Below are 22,259 nucleotides of genomic sequence, written 5' to 3'. Positions count from 1 at the left end.
ATTTCAAGCCTGAAATTTCTTCAAAAGACTCTAATGTATCATATAACTTTTGTAAGATTTTCTATCTCCTTCTAACAAGGACGAAGTGCCATCTGCAAACTAACTTATTTTCAATTCTGTGTCTGATATCTGTATCCCTCTAATTTCTTCATCTTTCAACATTTTACACGCTAATATCTATGCACACAACACAAACAAATAAGGTGATAGTGGATCACCCTGTCTACACCCTCTGCCTACAGGAAAACTTCTGGACATTTTTCTATTAACTGTCACATAGGCTTTCATATTATCATGAAAAGTATGTCCATTTACTTATCTTTTCCAAAACCAAATACTTTCAGAATATTTTGGGTATGATCCCAATTGTAGTTTTTATTTCCTAAATTCAGCTAGATGTGTTTTTTTTTCTCATTTAAGTGCATCAGATCATCTTTGTTAAAGTGGCTTTTTCACTAATTTATTTTGTTTTCAATATTTTGTTCTTGTTTTGTTGTTGTTGTTGTTGTTGTTGTTGTTATTCCTTTGTCCTATGTATGCCATGTATGGTTGGTTTTGCTCTGATTTCCATTAGATGTATATCTAAAAACAGTTGGTCTGATATCATGAACTGAATATTGTAAATTGAGTATTTGGTTCTACGTTTTCTCTTGCATATGGGGATATCTGCATATTGGCCTTCCTTTTTTTTCAATAGTATCATTAATAGGTTTTACATAAGCACAGTCTTTGAGAAAAGAAGAATTAAATTTCCAAGCTTTTGATTTTTTCTTCTTCAGCCCTTGTCTTCCCATTCTATTTAACACTAGGAAAATGCAATTTCCTTTTTCATTCCGACTTATCTTTTTAATTTCAAAATTCAAATTACTGTTCAGCAATATGGCTACTCCTCTCAACCTACTATTATTTAAGAAAATACATATTTGTAGCCCCATTCAGTTCTCTATTGCTCTGATTTCTTAGTGAAGTGGGTATCCTGTGAGAAATACACTGAGCAGTTTTTCTGTCTAAAAGTTAAACATTGAAATGCATCTCTTCTTTTCTGGAAGTTACCAAGACCCTGGCAGCTGAGAGATGATACTATAAATATACCCATTACTATTTTGGTTTCAGTTCATGAGTATATCTAATTCCACATGTGATAATCTTCTCTCTCTCTCTCTCTCTCTCTCTCTCTCTCTCTAATGACTTTGTCTATGATGAACTAGGAAGATACCCAATTTTTTGGAATTCATATGTAAAATATGTGAGTTATTAGTTAAAATTAAATGGGATGGATAATAACAGATTACCTTACAAAGCATACAAAATACTGTTAAATTTAGATAACAATGGTAACAAGATGTGGGTGACAAGTGTACGTACATGTTTGTTTTCATATGGTCATGCATGTGTGTGGTATAATAAGGGTGTTGAAAGTATTACTGGATTTCTTATGTTTCAAACAAACAAAGGATTACTGACTGTAGGTGGCAGGATTGGCACAATCATGTTCAGACTAGTGATCAGTTTTTAGAATATAAAATAAAGACTTGTAATCATGTAGAACATTATATTTTGATAAATATGAACAGGTATGTTAGAAAGGCATTATCTAAATTCAGGTTTGGTGTGTTGGATATTGCTTGCCATTGTTTCAGATTTAAAAAAAAGTTCTTTTAATATTCTGTGCCGTCTATGTCATACAACTGAAGAACATGAAATCTATATCATGTTTTGTTGTCCTGATCTACATGACCTGAGGATGAAATTAATTTAAACTTAGTATTATCAAAATCCATGTCTTCTCAATTTACTAATGGCTAAAAATGAAAACATCTTGACAAATGTGGCTTTATTTCTCTACAAAGGATTCAGGCTACTTTTGGATGTATTAATGTGTTTCATTTGTACACATTCTTCTTTATATTTGTTTAGAATCTATGCTGGTATTATAATTATCATCCGTTTAATGATTATCATTATGTAATATCCCCTTCAGAGAGGGTATTCTGAATAAAATATTCACATTCACATTTGCATTCTCTCTCTCTCTCTGTGTTGTTCCCCTCCTGGATCACAATTCAAACTAACGTGGATCTTTGCATCCTCCACGAAGTGTCTTCCTTCCTTCCTTCCTTCCTTCCTTCCTTCCATAGAGTGACCACAATCATTTCTAGATTATTCGGTCTCTAAGGGAGGGTGGGTGATCTACACAAGAAGTGCTAAACCTATATAAAGATTATATCAAATTTGAGCCGCGTCTCCTGGCGTGTTCATATCGGGAGCTCGTAAACTCCACCAGTAGTGTGTGTGTGTGGTTTTTCTTTTGTTTTGTTTTTAACACCACCCCCATACCCCACCCCTCCAATGTCTGAATAATCAACTTCATCATTGTGGGCACTCTACGGTTATGATGGGAAAAAAATCTGGGACTCAGAATCATCAGCATTTTGTTGTTGTGCGTCAGAATGTATGTCAGGAGCAAGTAGGAGAACATACATGTATACCAGTGGACCATCTCTTTACTTATGACTTGACTTGATCCACGGTTGAGACCGGAGGTCTGTTCGTGGTTCCTCTGAAAACTCAGTTTCTATTTTCCCACTATCTCTCTTCTTTTTTCAGCCAACACTCCCGTCCGTGTCAGCAATTGACATCGTTGACCAGAAAGCGTGTTGGGGTTGCCACATCTGTATCTGTTGAATACATCGCTGTCGCCAAGATTATGGCATTATCGCGACATTGTTGCGAGAAGTTGTAACTCGTAGTGAAACAGGCCAAAATCACACCTGTCTTCAAAAAGGGAGAAAATACAAAGCAGCTAACTACCACCCCATCTCCCTCATCTGCATAGCCTGCAAGCTGATGGAACATATCATCACCAGCCACATCATGTCCCATCTTGAGAACAATGAGATTCTCTGTCCAGAGCAGCACAGCTTCCGACACGGACAGTCATGTGAAACTCAACTCTTAGGGTATGTGGAAGAAGCGACCAGAGAGATAGAGAAGGGAAACCAGGAGGACACTATCGTCCTCGACTTCTCAAAAGCGTTTGACAAAGTCAGCCATACCCTACTTGTCCACAAACTACGTCGTTACGGCATCCGAGGACGCACCAATGCCTGGATCAAGGATTTCCTCAAGGACTGACAGCAGGCTGTGGTAGTGGAAGGAACAAGATCTGACCTTCTACCTGTGGAATCTGGCGTCCCTCAAGGCTCGGGTCTAGGGCCGAGTCTCTTTCTTCTGTACATAAATGACCTCCCTGATGGCATCAAGTTGAAGATCCGCCTATTTGCCGATGACACCATGTGCAGCAAGACCATCATGAAGAAAGACGAGCAAGTGCTGCAAGAAGATTTACACTCCCTTACCACCTGGGAGGAGAAGTGGTCCATGGAGTTCCATCCACAGTAGTGCTCAACGCTGAGAGTTTCCCGGAAAAGGGACAAGACCGCCCCTGCGTATTCGGCAACAAGAAGACAAAGGAAACTGCGCACAAAGCCCTTGTTCACCCACTTCTTGAGTACGCAGCCACCTTTTGGGATCCCTACACTGCAAATGAGGTTGAGGCCCTCGAGAAGATCCAACGAAGAGCAGCAAGATGGGTCTCAAATCGCCACCGCCAAACATCATGCGTGGACTCCATCCTCGATTCACTCAATTGGCCTCCCCTACAACAGCGCCGCAAGAAAGCCCGCTTGGAGATGTTTTACAAATTCCACCATGGTATCATCTCCATCAACTCCAAGTACCTGCCCAAGCCATCTAAGAGCAGGCTGAGCTGTAGAACGAACAACAGCCTCATTCCCTCCTGCACAACACTGTACAGGCAGATGGCATTCTTCCCGAGGACCATACCAGAATGGAACAAGCTGCCTCAGGAAGTTGTGACAGCCGAGTCACTGGACTGCTTGAAGTCCAGACTGGCCTCTCATCTCATCAATATAATGATGTTGGTTGTATAAAGGAAGAAGAAGAAGAAGGAATGTCATTTTATTCTCCAACGACCCAGCACGTTTCCATCACCAGTATAAAGTTATATATAACTAAGTTATATTACCCTGCACTGTTGGACCTGTCCAGTTACCAACTAAATGTAAGTCTATTTTACCAAAGAGATGAAGGATAGCGTCCTTTTGTCATGTGGTTTTCTTCTTTCCTCAGCTGATCTTTCACAAAACATTCAGAGTGCTCTCCCGTTGCATTAGACCGGAAATGCCAAAAGAACCTTCAAGCAAGAAACCCATGTGGTACAGCTGTCTTCTTCTTCTTCCGTTGAGCGACCACAATCAACCCTCTGATTCTTATGTCGCTGTTATGAAAGGGGGGCCTACCAGTCAGCGCTAAAAAAATTGTTTGTTTTTTTTTATTATTGCCAGTCTTGCTGCCACGAAGACGTTTTGGATTTCCTCTCACAAGATCCCTCCACATACATTGCCAGTCTTGCTGCCACCAAGACACACCATTCGGTCGAAACCCAGTGAAGTCCCCTCTCACAGGATCCACTGTCAACATACGTGCGCCTAAGAGCTGAGATGGGGAAACCGAAGAAAGTCAAGAAGTCTTTCAACTACACCAAAGACCGAAGGAAAGAGTGGGATAAGGCAAAGAAAACCCCAACGATTGACTGGTAATGTTTTGATCATAACTGCGAATAGACTGCGCTTGTTTTGTACAATTGTAGATTGATGTACTCTCCCTAAACAGTAGTACATGTAGTAGTAGTGTGGTGGTGTGTGACCATCGTTGTGCTGCCAAGGCATGTGAACCGCTCCACCACACTGAGTCTCTGACCATTGACTGTGATGTTGGGCTCAACGTGGGGTTTCCCAGGGGTTGGCTGATGGAGAACTTAAGTTTTATTTGTGCTGATGGTAAGGCCAAAGTTCCTGCTGGCAGTGGCAAACTTGTCGACGCTGAGTTGCATGTCAGCTTCAGATCCAGCGTTGAGGGCACAATCATCAGCAAACAAAAAGTCTCTGATGATGTCTGTCATGACCTTGGTTTTTGCTTGAAGCCTTCTGAGGTTAAGCAGCTTGCCATCTGTTCAGTACTTTAGGCTGATTCCAACATCGCCATCTCTGAAGGCATCAGTAAAGCATTGCAGAGAACATGAAGCTGAACAGTGTTGGAGCCAGGACGCAGCCTTGTTTTGATCATAACTGCGAATAGACTGCGTTTGTTTTGTAGATTGTAGATTGATGTACTCTCCCTAAATAGTAGTAGTAGTAGTGTAGGGACTGGCAGGTCATCTGCCTGGACCTCTCGGCCTTTTTTATGTCCCCATCGAATCTTCATCTTTGCCTCTTTCTTTTTATTTCATTTATTTAATTTCTTCTTTTGTTTGTTGTTGTTGGGTGGGATACGCTTCTGCAGTAACTTCGCTTTCATTCATCATAACCTTTTTTTTTTTTTCTTGCAAGATGGTATTGTTGTCAAGGAGATTTTTTAACATGTTAGTATTTTGTGTAAGTTTAACTTTGGTGGGTAGTGCATTCTATTTCCATATTTGTGCAATTCGGTTAGCCAATCACCCAATGATTTTTTTTCTAAGGTTGATGTTGCAGTGTTCTAAACAAATTTTCTTTACTGAGTTTCTTGTACTATCATAATCTGACATTCTAAAGATATGTCTTGCATTTACATCATTTATGTTATTTAATATCTTATAAGTAATATAACTATAAGTTTGAATAAAATCTCCTCATAATCTTCTACCTTTCAGTGAGTGTAGATTTAAGTATGTAAGTCTTTGTTGATAACTCATATTCTTGCAAGTTGCATTCTTTTAATAATTTAGTTGCCCTTCTTTGGACCCTTTCCATTGCTATAGATTGTCTGTTACATGGGTGCAACTCTTCCGTCCTGAGACGGATTTCAGTTTTTAGGTTTTTGTCAGAAACGGAACATCCATTTCCTAGGGAAAAAAAGCAACAACAAAAAAAGAAATAGTGCTTACCCATCCATGTTGTCGGTCCAAGAGAGCAACGTACTGAATGGCTGTGCCCACCTTCCTCCCTCCCCAACCTTCCTCCACCTCACCCTTGCACTCCCACTGGCAGAGCTGTCAAAATCACTGCAGCGCTCAATTTTTTTCCTGTCCTCATACCCTCACTAGACTACATACCCTCACTAGACTACACCCCTCATTCACTCCTCTTGCTTCCCTCCATCAGATGTCACTTCCCATATTCTCCACCCTTGCCCCCATACCCCCTCCGCCCCTTCCTATGGCATTTCAAAAATACAAGATAGAATTAGAACAAATCTGTCAAGAATATCAGTTCCTTAATCTTTTGCCATTTCTAGTGCTGTAGATTTTGTACATGAAAGTGAGAAGTTTGAACTGTTGAGGAAAGCTTTCTGTCAAATGGATTGTTTATGTGATGTTATGTGTGTTATTATACAGCTTGCAGATTCGTCATGCCTGGGACAACAAAAAGAGTTTATCATCCAACTTTGAGGAAATGGGTTTGTCGTCAGACCCGAACAAAACCCTTCGAATTAAAGCTGCAAAGGTACAGTGTCCTTACTAAATTATATAAAAATAATGATAATAATAATAACTGGACATTTATCAATGTTTTCCTCATTGCACAAAGCACTGTACAATCCACACACACTCACGCATATGAAACACACTCAGTCCTCAACTCACAATCAAGCACAATAAACATATATATTTAATATGCACATACAAACTTGTATGTACAATACATACATACATACATACATACATACATACATTGTATACATACATACATCCATACATACATACATATGTACGTACATACATACATACAATATACATACATACATGTATACACTCAACACACACACAATACAACATTACAAATATATCTACACAATCAACTAACTACTTTTATGATTGAGAGAGGGTCTAGAGGAAATGCTGCTGGAAGAGGAAAGTCTTGAGGTTAGATTTAAAGGAAGGCAGTGAGTTCCATATTTGAACTGCAGATGATGTAAAGGCTCGACCACTGTGCTGTTCTCTTTTGTATTTTGGGATGTGGAAGGTTCTGTCATCGGCAGTAGAGCGAAGAGAACAGGAGGGTACATAGATTTGAAAGATGTCAGAGAGGTATCAGGGTGCAGTTCCAGATATGACATTGTAGCAGAGACAGGTGGATTTGTATTTGACTCTTTGCTGTATGGGTAACCAGTGCAACTCTTTTAGAAAGGGTGTGCAGTGTGTGGATCTTACTGCTTTATAAATCAGTTTGGCGGTGGAGTTTTGTACCTGCTGTAGTGGTCTGAGGAGTGTTTGCAGATGAATGACAGTGGATGGCAGGGAAGTGGTACTGAATGGAGGAAGGAGTCTGAGGATTCAAAAAACAAAAAACAAAAAAAACAAAAAAAAACAAAAAATCAGAACAGCTTGTGTTTATTTCTAGCGATGTTCATTTTCAGTCATGGTAATTCAGACAGTCAAGTTCAGGAAAAAATATAGCTTTATATTACTTGCTGATCATTTTAAATGCTTGAAACAGAAAGAGGAGCAGGGAATGGTCAGTTATCAAGTAGGACTATGGCATGAAAAGTATTAATTTATTGATTCACAGACGTCCATGTGCACTCTCTCTTTCTTTGTCTTTCACTCTTTGTCTCTCATTTTTGACTCACCTATATAAACAAAGTGAGTCTTTGTTATAACCCAGTGTTCGATTGTATGTATTTGTTAAATTTTAATAAATTCATTTTCTCTGGAAATGCTTTGTTTGCCAGTACCAAATTTGAATGAAAAAATCTTCACTATCATACCAATAATATATTGTAAGCCTTCCGGATTAAGCATTTTTTTCTAGATCATTAAAGGTTTATTTCACTGATGCTAATTTGGCTATTCTCAGTTGTCGGAACATGTGGGTTTGAAGATGGCATGACATTATTTTTCATGTTTGCATATGCAATTAAAAGAAATACAAATTCTGGACAGAACACATGTGTGTGGTTCATCCGTCGGGATCGACAAGGACCATCTAGTCATCCTGGGGGTTGGTGGGTTGGGCTCTCTGGGTGCGCAGATGACTGGTCATCCGCGCCCGGAAGGTTCTGACGCAGTGTGGACAGGGGATGGTGGCGGCTGTCGGGGACTTGTTGGCACTGCTTTTCCTGACCTGTCTGCGTTGCTCTGCTGCAGCAATTCTGTTGGCCTCACAGGATTTGGCGCCTTTGTGGACAGCTGAACGCCACTTTGGTCTGTCTGTCCATTGCATTCAGCTCCCATGTGTCGTGGCTGATATTGAAGGCCTTCAGAGAAGCTTTCAGAGTGTCTTTGAAGCGCTTCTTTTGGCCTCCATTGGAGTGCTTGCCATGTTGGAGTTCGCCGTACAGCAGTTTCTTGGGGAGCCGGTGGTCTGGCATGCGAACTACATGGCCTGCCCAGCGCAGCTGGGCCTGCATCAAGATGGTGTAGATGCTGGGCAAGTTTGCACGAGTGAGCACCTCTGTGCCAGGGGTCTTCTCTTGCCACTTTGTGCCAAGAAGTTTTCTGAGGCTGGTGGTGTGGAAGTGGTTCAGCTTTTTGGCGTGGTGTTTGTAGACCATCCATGATTCACATCCATAGAGCAGTGTGGTGAGAACTATGGCCTTATATATTTTGAGCTTCGTCTCCAGGGTGATGCCTCTCCTGTTCCAAACGTTCTTATGGAGTCTGCCAAAGGCAGCGCTGGCTTTGGCGAGTCTGGCATTCACCTCGTCAACGATGACAACTGTGCGAGAGAGTGTACTGCCCAGGTATGTGAACTTGTCCATCGCATTCAGTCATTGCCCATTGACGAAGATGTTTGGTTCAACGTAAGGCTTTCCTGGAGCTGGCTGGTGCATCACCTCAGTCTTCTTTGTGCTGATTGTGAGGCCAAAGTTGTCACAGGCAGCAGAGAACTTGTTGACACTGTGTTGCATGTCAGCTTCGGAGGCAGCGTTGAGAGCGCAGTCATCAGCAAACAGGAAGTCTGTCCTCACCTTGGTTTTTGCTTGAAGCCTCCTCCTGAGGTTAAAGAGTGAACCATCTGTGCGGTACCTGATGCCAATGCCTACGTCAGCGTCTCTGAAGGCATCTGTCAGAATGGCTGAAAACATGAGACTGAACAGGGTGGTGGCAAGAACACACCCTTGGTTGACTCCGTTGGAGACAGGGAATGGTTCTGAAGTCTCTCCGTTGTCTTGGACTCAGGCCAGCATCCCATTGTGTAGTTGCCGAATGATGGTGATGAACTTTCTGGGACACCCGTACTTTGCCATGATTCTCCAAAGGCCATCTCTGCTAACAGTATCGAAGGCCTTGGTCAGATCGACATACGTTGAGTAAAGGTCGGCATTCTGTTCCTGACACTTCTCCTGGAGCTGCCTGGCAGCAAACACCATGTCGATAGTCCCGCATTCTTTCCGGAAGCCACACTGGCTCTCTGGTAGACCTTGCTCAAGGTGCGCTATGAGACGGTTGAGTAGCACTCTGGCCAGATTCTTGCCTGCAACGGACAGCAGGGATATTCCACGATGGTTGTCACAGGCCTGACGATTTCCTTTGCGCTTGTACAGGTGTATGATGGAAGCATCTTTGAAGTCCTGTGGAACTGCCTCATGCAGGTATGCTGACTAGGGTGGTGTGGAGCAGGCAATGTTTAGGGCATCTTTCTAGCCCCTTCCTCATGCCATGGAGGTGAGCAGTGCTGTCCTGAAGAGAGCTGCTCAGTCACTCAGGGGGCTGCCGATCTCCACCGCTGCTCCAGTCGGTGAAAAACGACCCTATGGCCTGAGCCGCCTGTGTGCAGGTCCGCGGCTACAACTGCCAGTGTACCCACACCTGTTGCTTCATCGCTCACCTGTCGCCACAGGGCTTGGGGAAAATGATGGTATGGGATGAAGGATGACTGATGACTTGTGCGATGACTTTGTTTATAGTGAGGAGGAGTTGCGCACCGTCGACCTCACTCTCTTGTCCGAGACCGTCTGTATCCAGTGGCAAGACGAGGTCAAGACGACTGGAGATGGAAACGGATGCAGTGGATGACCAGGATGTCCTATGTGCCTCATCCTGCCCTCAGCACTCCACAGTGCTCAGCTGCAACCGCCTTCCTCTCCGTTGAACCATGAAGGTTTCTTCCGCAGAGTCCGCCGGATCCAGTCTTCACTTGCTTGGGTAGACAAGCCCTAACTCACCGAGGGTTTGAGACCCGTCGGCTACCCTCACCTTGTTTAGCCAACCTGTCAAAGCCGTTGCCTGGGTGTTGGGCACTGCCGCATGCTAGCAGCTTCTAGGACCCATAGGTGAAAGCTTGGTGCTGGTGGGGACCAACAGAGGACGAACCACTCCCAGAAGAGCGTGACAAGCCCCCCCTCTAGAGCTACTACCCCTCCCGTGCACCCCCTAACCCCCGGACAGAACACATACAGTGACACTAACTACATCATCAACATTTTTCCTGCATATGAATATTTTAAAGTGGATACTGAATTAACTAGAATGAATGTAAAAGAAAAATGGAATTGATAGTTTCAGTTTCAGTAAGCTTGGCTTACAACGGTCTGCGCTGATTTGGAGAAAAATGGCCAATTGTTGCAGTGTGCCTGAGACGATGCCAGTGTCTCCTTTACCACAAACTTAAAATAATTTCTTAGATAACCAAGATATATCAAAATAACATGATATGAATGGTGTTATCACCTTGATACAGTATTAAGTAATCATTTTATCTCGCTAAAAAAAACACAATCTTAAATATTGATTTCGGTTATTCGTTGGCAGATGCGTTTCAATGCTGTAAGTCTACTTGCTTCTGGCCAGAACATGCATGGCTCAATCCCATTAGCAATGATTTTTTTTGATTTTTTTTTCTGTCAAGCTTAAACTTAAAGATATTTACACTGAACACATTTTTAATGATTTTGTTTTTCATTTTTTATTTTTAGTCTCTTTCTCTCTCTCTCTCTCTCACTCTCTCACTCTCTGATTACTTTTCTGGATAAAGTGCATTTCACTCCATCACAAGTGAGTCTAAAAGGTCTTGCCTCTCTTGTTTCTGTCTATTTCAATGTCTGTCTCTGAGTCTGAGTTTCTGTCTAGCTGTCTTTTTTTTGTCTTTTTTTTTTTTTTTCAAAAATTTATCTTGATATTTACAAGGTAGACTTGTTACACTAAAAGATCTACTTCAAACTTTAAACTATTTGTGTGAAAAACTAAAAGGAAAACAGTTTTAATTTATAGTGGAAACGTTTGTCTTTTGGTGGGGGGTTTTTTCTTCGTTTATTGGGTTTTTTTAATCTTCATATGCAAATTATTTGCTGTTGTAGGAATTGTTAGGCCCAAAGGACACTGCTGAAACTGCAAGCAGAAAGGAGACAAAGAAGGGAAAGAAGATGCATGTGGTGAAAGGTGTGTACATTGTATACTATATATCAATATTATTATTAAACAGAATTTTGTTCAGATCAGATCTATATGCAGGCATGAGATTTTTCCGACTATAGTCAGATTTCCGACCGAAAACTGGCTCCAGAGGCCATTTTTTTAGATTTGCATAAATCTGTTAGCTAAAATGCCCAATGTTTGGATAAGCGAACCAATTGAGAATAAGTGTTTCATTGCTCCTCTGTCATCATGCAGCTTATCCGTATTCGGTCGGGATTACAAAACTTTCGCTCGCGGGCTTCACGACTTGCAAAGATACCTGATTTCGTCGATCATCTTCAATCATTGACAAAATGAGAAAACTCACAAAGGATAAATTTTTTGCAGCAGAGATTGATAAAGGAGTGAAAATAAGTGGAACTGGGCCTGGCAGGATGACATCGTGAAAACAGAAGTGAAGAACAAAAAAATAACTTTACGGTTAGGACTCCATTCACAAAATCGACACTGCGGGCAAGACCAAGTGTCACTGGTGTCAAGATAGTATGGGTGCAACTCTTCAGTCTAGGCTTTTTCAGATTTACATAAAAAAACCGGAGTGTCCATTTTCTGGAAGAAAAAAAAAGAAAGAAAATCCGATGGGCCGTTCTATGTTGTTTACCAGTGATCTATCAAAAATGTAAACGGCTGGAATGCTCATTCAAAAGCGTCGTTTGTTGACCCCTTGAGAGGAAATCCAGTGACTTGTCAGAGCAGCAGAATCGATGTCAGAAAGTTTCCTAACGGTTGATTTAAGTTGTCAAAATGCCGATAACGAAAAGCTATCCCTATGAAAGGCGATCCCTACATAGCACACATTGATATCACTGTGAAAAGCACGCACGCGCGCGCACACACATATTCACTCGATCACACACATGCGCACAGACATGCGCGCGCGCGCGCGCACACACACACACACACAGGGGGTGAGGAGCAGGGCATGGGGGGCAACGGGTGGATGGTTGAAAGGGAAGCATGAGAAAAATGTGGAACATAAATAGGCTCAAGGGATGAGAAGTGTAAGTATACTTCTGAGTGAAATATTTATGTTGATGATGATGATAATATGTTTGTGTATCATTTGCTTAAATGCTCCAATTTTTCTTTTTGTTAGTTTTGATTGTTTAAAAGTATGTACAAGTTTATATAATGTAATGTTAAAAAAATGTTCATAAATATGTTTTTAAAAGATAGCAGTTGCCTGAGCAGTGACCTTCACAAAAACCCAATATACAGACCAGGCCCTCAGGAACATTTCCATACAGTTGTAATTAGAATTTTAATGATGGTGCATACAGACATGAGATAAGAATGAAAGTTGGTCAGGTGCAGCAAACTTCTGCACACTCAGACAAACATACACACTAAATATGACTGAATCATCATGAGCGTGCGTAGTATCATGCATTTTAATGGCTTTAGATAATGTTTGATTTCATAGCAATTTTGCCTGACTCAGCAAAGTTGAAAAACAAAATTTGTGGAGCTTTAAAAGGTACACAATATATGCATCTGATTTGCATATGTTTCAGTCAGTCATACAGCAATATATGTATACAGATATGTATTATATTTCTCATACAAAGCCTACCTGTATTGTCCCTTGTTTATTGTTGTCCATTTTATTTCAGAGCTGGAGACAGAAGCAGCACTTCCTCAAGAGAAGAGACTAAAACTGTCAGAGCCAGATGTTGCTTTCTGCATTTCAATGTTGGAGAAGTATGGTGATGATTATAAAGTGAGTTGAAAAACAAAAAAGAAGAAGGAAACAATATTACTATAGGTATCTATCAAGTTAAAAAAAAAAAAAAGAAGAAGAAGAAGAAAAAAACAACACTACTATGGGTATCTATCATTCATTTTTATAGATTCCCTCCATGGAGTAATAGAATAGAATAGAATATGTCTTTATTACCAAGTGTACCGGGGTCACAAGGAATATTGGGCGGCTGTTTCTGTCATGTCCCCTTATCCCTTCACAATAACAGGTTCACTTTCTCCCTTTCACGCTCCCTCAGTTTCTTCCTCTCTCCCACCCCCTACTGGGTGTTGGGAAAGTTTGAAATGTTCCACAATATTAACAGTGACAAATAATTTAAGTATATGAGGATTTGAGTTATGAGAAAAGCCCACTGCATCAACATGATTTTATCATATTCCTTGACAGCTTGGACTGTGTTGCTGACAGAAATCACAGAACAGGAGAACTTTCTATTCCTTATGCCACCAGTTAATACCCCTTTGTGCATATTATCAAAGGATGTCAGCTGGTAGCACCTCATGTCAAACTAAGGGACGACCACCAGGCAATATGGACATCAGTGTTCTTAATCAGGAAGCCCTCAAAATCAGAGCTGTTGCCACCTCGGCATCACTCCAACATACTCAAGGTCATTTGAAGGCAGCATGCAGGCATTCAGAAATCGGGAATCAGTTTCCTCTGAAAGCTCATTTGTTTCCTGTGTTACTTGTTATTTAGACAAATTATATGCATGATACATGGACTGTTGTGTGCAGGCCATGGCCAGAGATGAAGAAAACTACTACCAGGACACACCCAAACAGATTGCACGAAAAATCCGTGTGTTCCGCAGCATACCACAACAATACAGTGCTTACCTCAACTCCAAATGAATGCTGTGATCTGCAGAGAATTTGGAAGTGGATGAACTGGGAATGAATGCATGGAAGTCTGTATGGAATGTATGATCTGCTCTTTTGATTGTCAAGACTGAACATTTTTTTGTGAACTGAAGAATGAAAACATTGTTAAGAATAAAAATTTAATTTGGAATCTTGGCAGTATGCAGAATTTTATGACTGGCATTGTGCTGAAATGAGTTGGCTGTGTGTGTGTGTGTGTTTGTGTGTGTGAGCATGTTATTGTAGTTAACTTATTCAACCATATTAGTGTTTTGTCACAGATAATGGATATTTGATGCATATGTTGCTTTTGTTGATCACTGTTTCTTGAACAGGAAAAAATTTAAGAAATAGTAAAAACCAAAATTTATGTATAAAAAAGTCCCTTGAATATAGCACCTTTTGACAGACATGCTTGTTTTTATCTTGAGAATGCAGACATTTTCTGATTTTCATGGATATTTTAAGTTACATTTGACCTTTTTAAATAGGTCAACAGTTTTCCAGCCTTTAAGCTGAACCATACCATACTTAAAAAGTTTTTGATTGATGGATCCAAACAGGAAAATCATTTATTCATTTACAGTCTGTTCATCTAAGATGATGATATTAGACTGTAAATAGTAAAAGGATGTTGTTTCTTCTGCATTTTGCGTACCAACATTAAACTGTCCATTTTCTACACTATAACCACTTCAGAGTTGCAGCTGTACAGCACAAAACATGGTTTTTAATCTTCTTAAACTCAGTGTCTGTTGAAGCATTACTGGCCAACTGAAAATCATCCAGAATGTTTCATTTCATGATACACAATACTCTGCAAAGTGAGGGGTGCATCAGAATACCTAGTCATATTGGCATTCAAGGCACTGAGATTATTGACTGACTTTCCAAGAAACAACAGTGTCACTTACATCTACACCTGTTACTTAGGAAACCTGAAAACCTATGTTCAGCCATATGTAAAAGATCTCTGGTCTAAGAACAGAATTCCCAAGCTGACATCAAACTCATCCAGATCCATTCAATGTAAAGAAATTTCTTCCAGTTGCCATTGGAAATAAATGGAAGAGACTGTCCTCAACAGTGACTGAAGGGTCACTCCACACCCTCTTTTCCACTTAGAAGACCCACAATGTATACAATGTAACAAGCTCTTTAGTATGAAACTTCTTATTGAATGGTAGGCAGTTAACATGGCAATGATGAACAATGCTTTTTCTATATCCTCCGGAATACACATACTTTGATCATTTTCAAAAATCAGTTGGACAAAGAAAGAGTATGCATTTGTGCACACACATTCACACATACTTGTACACATCCACACGCACACACACACACCCACATACACACAGATGAATCAAAATAATAAAAGCACTCTTTATTGCAGTGAACACTCCAGAGCAAAAACTACTCAGACTGGTACTGTTTGCAATGTAATACTGTTGGATGGAATTGTAATTCTTTAATACTGTTTAACAGACGACTTGTCACCACACTTTTACCAGTAACATCAAAACATTATGGTCTTGAGAACTGAGTGAAAAATAAAGCTGATATGGTTGATTATCAATAAAAATAATCATACCAACATATTTCAGTACTACAGTTTATCATACCAACAAAGTTTTAGTACTGATTTTGAAAAAGCAATACATACAAGAGAAACATGATATTTACATGGAGGATATATATGGGGAAGAAAGAAGAAAAAAGTATCAACAAACATATGCACAAGTTAGTTCAAGTCATTAGTTTGTCACACTAATGGGACTAAATCTGACCATTATATAGCCACCTTAAATTCATCTTGCCAGCATTGCTCAAGTTGATTGAGCATTAGTTTGCATTCAGATGGTTGAATTACTATTTCACTGCCCTGAATGTTGTGTCATTCTGGTAGTGTTACACATGGGATGGTTATCCATCATAGCTTTTTCATCTGGTTGGTGAATGTGAACCTGCATTTAAGTGACACATATACTTGCTTTTTTTTTCTCCAAGGTTGTTGCTGTACAGTTATGAATGCAAACATTTATCAAGAACAATTTTTATAGTGAAAACAAGTAAGTGAAAATTCTCTTCAGATTTTTCTGCAATGAGATAATTCAACACTATACATTTTAAGCACACACGTACTCTTATATTTCTATTCAACCAATATTTATCATCAAAAACAGCGAGGCATATTTTGTACAAGTGATATTCATCATCAAAAAGAGGAAGAAGAAAACTTTCAGATATCAGCCTGAGATTCCATTAGTAATACTGATATTGTCATGGCAAAGAGCATATCATGGTTAACAAATTCTTTAAAAAAAAGAAAGAAACAGGAGCCTTTCTTTGCCACTGTAACAAAACACTGCATGTATTACAATGTGAACAAAGTTTTTAAAGAACAGATTAATACACTGGAATGTACTTTTTTGTCTCTGTATCAGATCATAATGAAATAATTTGAATTTTTCTTTGCCAGAAGTAATATCATGTGCACTCATAACATGTGTGAAAGAGGAAGAATATAACAACTTGAACTGACAGTAATCAAGTTTGGCTTCTGAAATTAATATTTCCTATTATGTCTACATTACGTAGTTGTACATTCCCACACAATCTCATCCATGTTTTCCCCCTTAATTAAAACCTGGTCTATAAATGTTTTCCCATAATATGGGTGCTGTAGACCTACATGTTTCCAGAAACAAAAATGATCAGACAGAAGATTAGTCGATTTCTTGGAAGAGCCTTCCTTCAGCTTCTATACTTTTGCATTGTCCTGCAACAGTCAACTATCATTTGTCAACCAGTGTTCTTTTTCATCTTCATTTTAATTTTATTTCACTATTGGGTATTGGAAATAGGAAGTGATCACAGACAGGCAATTCAGGTGTGTGTGGGGTCGGCTGCAAGTCACCCTCCAACAACAATTAATTACTCTTGCTGCTGTGTGTGCGTAGCATCATCATGGTGGGGATGGGGGCAACAGAATCACTCCTTTTTGGCTCCAAGAGACACACTTATGTACATGCCATTTGACAGTGCTGGTCTCTGTTCTTATCAGGTGGCAACCCTGGTTTTCCAAACAAATAAAAATCGCAGGAAACCATTTTCTTTTCAATTCTGCATATCTCAATCGCAAAACGTGCTATAAACTTAAGTTAGCAGGAAACAATCTATGGTTATAGTTAACTTTGGATCAGCCTTGATTTGTCTTTCCATTGCCTTGACAACGGATTCTCATCTTCAGAACTCTACCACCCTCTCAGAAAAGGGCAAGACTCCTTGATAGAGTGTCTTCGCAAAGAACAAGTCTGTTTTAAAGCATCAGCTATTACTCTCAGGGTACCACACTTTCACATAGTATTAATCAGTTTGAACATTGTTTATAAAGAGCTTTATATTTGGAACACAAACATGAGCAGGAATAATGACTTTTCACAGTGATTTATTCATCTTTTTTCTTTCTTTTTTTTAATCTGTGAGATCAGTATAATTACTGGAGCAAATTGATAGTGTGACCATCTAGAAAAGTGTAAAGCACCCCATATATCAACCCTGTTTTTGACAAGACTTGTACAGGTACAATCACTCAGTGTCATGTCATCCAGAAAATACATGCTCCTTGTTGCCTTTCACTGTCCTTGATTTGCTCAGTAGAGGTGGACTGGGTTGAGGACAGATAAAAGAGAAAGGTGTACATTGAAAAACATCTCCAACAACAAAACAAAGGAATAACTGAACAAACCCTCACAGATGTACATTGTTTTGTTGGTTGTGTGGTTTTTTTTCCAGTGACTTGTTACTGAGAAAGGAATTGCACATTCCAGAATTGAGGGTGTGTGGGTGAAAGAGAAGGAAGACACAAAAAATGTGCTTGGTTGAAGTGTGGAATACTTCAGATTTCAAAAAGCCAAATTATTCAAATAACCATAGTAATATATAAAAATTTTTTAACATAAATCAATACTGCAAGTAAACTATTTTGATGAAGAACATCATCAATTATATCACAACAGAACATCACTGATAAAGCAAAACAAGCATACAGATGAGTGAAAACCCAACAGAACAAAATGATTAATAGCCTGACATGTACGTAAAAGTCTAACCTTATGTACAACTATTTTAATCTGAAATAAATACACTCTCATTTTGATCAACTGAAGTTACATATTTTTATATTTTTACTGTAATCATAATCAACTTCATTGTCATTGCGACACAGAGGAAAGTACATTTGCTTTACTGATGAAATAACAAATATGCTGGATCTGTTACCTGGGTGTATTTCCTTTTTGGCTGCTGGCATCCAGAGATCATAGGATCAGACTGAAAACTGCTTGTGCTTTGATCAAACTTTCACTTCACACCAAATTTTAATTTCAAATTTTGATATTTCTGAGAGTTATTAACTTTTAAACTGTGTAACAAATAAAAATGATTTCCAACGTCTACAAAACTTTTCTCTGTACTTTTGTTGAATGTGTGAGCTGCATGAATTATCTGTTGATTGGCTGAGCAAGCTCCTCAATGCGGCGGGGTATACCCCCTTTCAGCGCCGACTCCTTCACAGCAAAGGCATTGGGATTAAACTGCAGGTGGTCCATACTGGCACGGGTGATGGGTCTTGCCAGTTCTAGGAGGCGGCCTGATGCTTGGGCACGCTTGGCTGCCTTGGACACAGGCCACTCTATTTCCTTGGCATGCTGGAAACCTTCAGCCAAGGGTTTGGCACGTGCCAATTCCATGCAACGTGCAGAAGCCACTGCTGATTTAGCCTGATCAGACACCTGTATATGGAAATAAAACAGCATAAAAATGATGAAACATATCCTGGCCCATTTGTCACAATCTTTTTTTCTTCTATCCAGAGCTGACTGTTTCATTCAAAATAGCAGCTCATCCACAACTTGAGACCTCAGCACGTTGGGTTTATGCAAATGTCAGGCATCTGCAGCTGTTGTTTTTTTTTTCTTCTCTTTTTAAAAAAAAAATACTGGAGATGTGGTGAAGTTTACACAGATCTGTCCCATGCTCTGACACCTCCTTGAAACTAAAATTTGAACTTTTCATAACACACAGTATACTGTGACACACTCGTACACACTCCACCAGGGGTCTGATGCCTGTCCTGTGCAAGATACAACTGCCAAAACAAAGGTAGCTGTGGCTAGTAGATCCCCTTTTATATATTACCTCCCTTACACTTATGCATACACAATCCCCAATTCTATTAGTCATGTTCCAGTCCTGCATCCTGTGCTTCTGATGCTTTCTTTGTATTTTTCTCTTTCCTTGCCAGTTTGTCAAATTGTTCTTCTTGCATGCATTCATGTTTTCTTTTCTAATCAAATAGTTGGATTGTTCTTGCACACAGTCAAGTCTTTCAAAATGGTATGACACAATTTGTCCCATTTACGTGATGGCTAAAACTGAGCCCAGATTGCTCTTGATCGGTGGACAGGCTGAGCCCTCTCACTTTTACTCCAACCACCATTCCTTCCCCACCTCTAACACCACAACCCCCTCTCCTTCTGATCGATACTTGCCCAATCCTATTGGTACTGCCACCACCAATCTCATCTTCAACAGTGCCATCTTTCCAACTGGACCTGAAAACACTGGTGGCCAGTCCTAACAAAAAATTACCCTGGCTCCTTGACTGCCGCCCAGGCACACAGGGGGAGCATGTTTCATCCCTACTGCCCATCAGTGCTGGCTTTAGCATGGAAAAAACAAGATGCAATGGCAGCTAATTGGAAGCTCAGAAAAGTACCACTTCAACAGTGACTTTTCAGATATAAGCGTATGACACATCACCTCAAAGAACATTGCTTAAATGTTAGTTGACAATAATAATTTTGCATTTGTTACCAACTTATATGTTGTTCAAAGATGCTCTAATGCGTTTCAAAGCATTTTTGCCCCAGAAAAAACTGTGGTCAGGACCTTTTAGCATAATTTTAGGGGGGGAAAAATCCTTCTAGATGCAGAAAGTAACCTGTCTGTTAATGATAGTTTCAATTTTACAGTATCCTTACTGTCTTTGCTGATGTGAATTACAGTCTTCTAGTCCACCAGAAGCATAAATGTTTATTTTTTTAAAAATCATTCATAAAGCAGTATGATAAAGGTCTGGAACAGATGACATGACATAAAAATGTTGTTTTCAAATTCTTGAAGTCAAACATCCTGAAAAAAAATGTTGCAATGCAGCTCATGACTGTCAGGAAATAGCAAACATGAAGATGTGAACCATCTGATATAATTCAGTAACTCTATCAACAGGGCTACTTTAAACAAAATGGCCACACCTCTACTTACTGGCCACTGGGGATCACGAAATGGACCATCTGGTCGCGACTTGGGTAGGGCAAGATTTGTCACATGATCCGATGCTTTAGTAAGACGAGCAGCAGCACTGACAACACTCTGAACAGGTCTTTCCCCCTGGAATTCTGAGTGATACTTTCGGTGTTCTGCTAGCTGGGTGGTGCGAGGGCGTTCTGAGCACTGTGTGGCTCCTCCTGGCACTGTCCATATGGGGCTGGCACGGCCACAGCTGAAGTAGAACTGCTGCCTGTTTCATGAAAGAAAACTTTTGGGGATGAGAGGGGGAGTGATCTTTCTTTTCCAAAACATTTACCACTAATTACAGGGGGGAAAATGTCTATACTGTTTAGTGTTTTTGTGTTGTGTTCTTGATCTAAAGATCGATCAGTGGTACATGCTTTGGATAATAATGCTCAGGCCATGTAACAAGTTGCCATCATTTTAATCCACCGTTATTTACCCAGAAAGACATCACATAGAAGCACAAATGGGAATACCTCCGTAATTAAAACTCATGGAAAGTTTATCAATGTTCCTGTTTATGAAAAAGGTAATCCTTTTTTCTTTTTTTTTCCCCTTGCAATGAAAGTTATATTTTCTCTTCAACATCATCACCATGACAATTTTCCTGTGACAAGTTGCATATTACACAAGCATGGTAATAATTAGAAAGGGTATGAACAAGGTAATCCATACACATACAAAGTGTATGTCATACACATTATCAGCTAGCAGACATGTACCATGTGAAATACGTGAGACTCTGAAATCAGTAGAATCACACTTGTAGGGTTTTTTCAATGCACTTGTTTAGAAAGTGATCAGTATCTATGTATGCAAACACTTCTAGTGTGGTACCATCTGTGTATGTGTGTGTGTGTGTGTGTGCGTGCGCGTGTGTGCGTGCGCGTACGTGCGTGCGTGCGTGCATGCTGCATGAGTGCGCATGTGTGTGTGTTTTGCGTGTTTGCATGTGTGTGTGTGTGTGTGAGAGAGAGAGAGAGAGAACATATTTCTTTGTCATTACACCTCACTGATAGATTTAACTATACAAGACAAAAATGACTAATTTTCTGTTTTATAAATTTACAAGTAAATAAGCGAAAAAGAATTCATGTACATGTTATAGTGTGTCAGGCACCTATGGTGGAAGCGTGGGATTTTCTCAGACACACTGCTCACTGATGGACCCCTCCTTCCTACCTCCCTACTCTTCTCCCCCCAACCCCCTTCCATGGCATCTATCCCCACCAACACCCCTCCCCATACCCTCTCTCCCTTTCCCCCCTTCCCTTGGCCAAGTACAGAGGGACCAAGTTATCAAGAAATACTAAGTAAAGATGGTATCTCCTCTGACCATTCTCTTCCTATACACCCCCCTGCCCTTTTCCCTTCCACTCCCATCACCCTCAACCCCGTCCCCCACTCCCCCCCCCCCCAACCCCCCTCCTTACCTCCCATGTCCATCTCTGGCAGGATGGCATCTGCCTCAATGGTCACCACATGGTGTGGTGTGTTTATCATGAGCTGTTTAGAACAGAATCAGGGCAGGGTGATCTTTCCTCCTCCTTCCCTTCCTCTTTTCATCACCCCCCCCCCCCCCCTCCCCTTCTCCTTGACAATGCTGGGTTCTGTGAGGACAGTGCTGATGTGCAAGTCTAGCACTGTTGGTCCCAGATTGGTCTGTTAACTTCAGCCAATTGGAAACGTTCTGGGTCGGAAGATAGTTTGCATATGGCGCCAGCTTGTGAAGAGGATAAAATGAATAGGCAAGTGCAGTTTCTTTCTTTTCCTTCCTTGAAGCAGGCCAGGAGAGCCAGACGGTCAAGACAGTACCATGGGGGCTGTGAGTGTCAAACTAGCATCATTTTTTCAGACT

At 40.4% G+C, this 22,259-nt stretch overlaps 3 protein-coding genes across 4 annotated transcripts in view; 1 reads left to right on the top strand and 2 right to left on the bottom strand.

Annotated features, from left to right (window-relative positions):
* The window catches only part of LOC143293818 (cytosolic Fe-S cluster assembly factor NUBP2 homolog), a 52,824-nt gene extending 48,626 nt beyond the window's left edge, over positions 1–4,198 (bottom strand). Inside the window, exon 1 of the mRNA XM_076605087.1 lies at positions 4,100–4,198. The gene's annotated coding sequence lies outside the window, so the exon portion shown is untranslated. The remainder of the gene's footprint in view (positions 1–4,099) is intronic.
* Positions 4,199–4,203: 5 nt separating this feature from the next.
* Positions 4,204–14,195, top strand: LOC143293819 (nucleolar protein 16-like). The gene is made up of 5 exons (XM_076605088.1): positions 4,204–4,618; positions 6,398–6,506; positions 11,302–11,383; positions 13,033–13,139; positions 13,919–14,195. The coding sequence occupies exons 1-5, from the start codon at positions 4,524–4,526 to the stop codon at positions 14,033–14,035; spliced, it is 510 nt and encodes a 169-aa protein (XP_076461203.1). The 5' UTR covers positions 4,204–4,523; the 3' UTR covers positions 14,036–14,195.
* Positions 14,196–14,331: 136 nt separating this feature from the next.
* The window catches only part of LOC143293817 (sperm microtubule associated protein 2-like), a 29,186-nt gene continuing 21,258 nt past the window's right edge, over positions 14,332–22,259 (bottom strand). For both annotated transcript variants that reach the window (XM_076605085.1, XM_076605086.1), the window contains 2 exons: positions 20,372–20,627; positions 14,332–18,837 (listed from right to left, as the gene is read on the bottom strand). In XM_076605085.1, coding sequence (XP_076461200.1) covers positions 18,547–18,837; positions 20,372–20,627 — 547 coding nt within the window. In that variant the 3' untranslated portion in view covers positions 14,332–18,546. The remainder of the gene's footprint in view (positions 18,838–20,371; positions 20,628–22,259) is intronic.

This window comes from Babylonia areolata, chromosome 19 (assembly GCF_041734735.1).
Source record: "Babylonia areolata isolate BAREFJ2019XMU chromosome 19, ASM4173473v1, whole genome shotgun sequence".
In the NCBI taxonomy this organism is placed as follows: Eukaryota; Metazoa; Mollusca; class Gastropoda; order Neogastropoda; family Buccinidae; genus Babylonia; species Babylonia areolata.
Note: the sequence above shows the minus strand (reverse complement) of the source record. Positions and strands in the feature narration are given on the sequence as shown.

What these genes read in the sequence shown, in the direction of transcription:
- LOC143293819 (XM_076605088.1), top strand. Translation starts at nt 4,524, where the DNA reads ATGGGGAAACCGAAGAAAGTCAAGAAGTCTTTCAACTACACCAAAGAC. An exon ending in AAAACCCCAACGATTGACTG is followed by an intron (nt 4,619 to 6,397) that starts GTAATGTTTTGA and finishes GTTATTATACAG; the next exon opens with CTTGCAGATTCGTCATGCCT. An exon ending in TTCGAATTAAAGCTGCAAAG is followed by an intron (nt 6,507 to 11,301) that starts GTACAGTGTCCT and finishes TTGCTGTTGTAG; the next exon opens with GAATTGTTAGGCCCAAAGGA.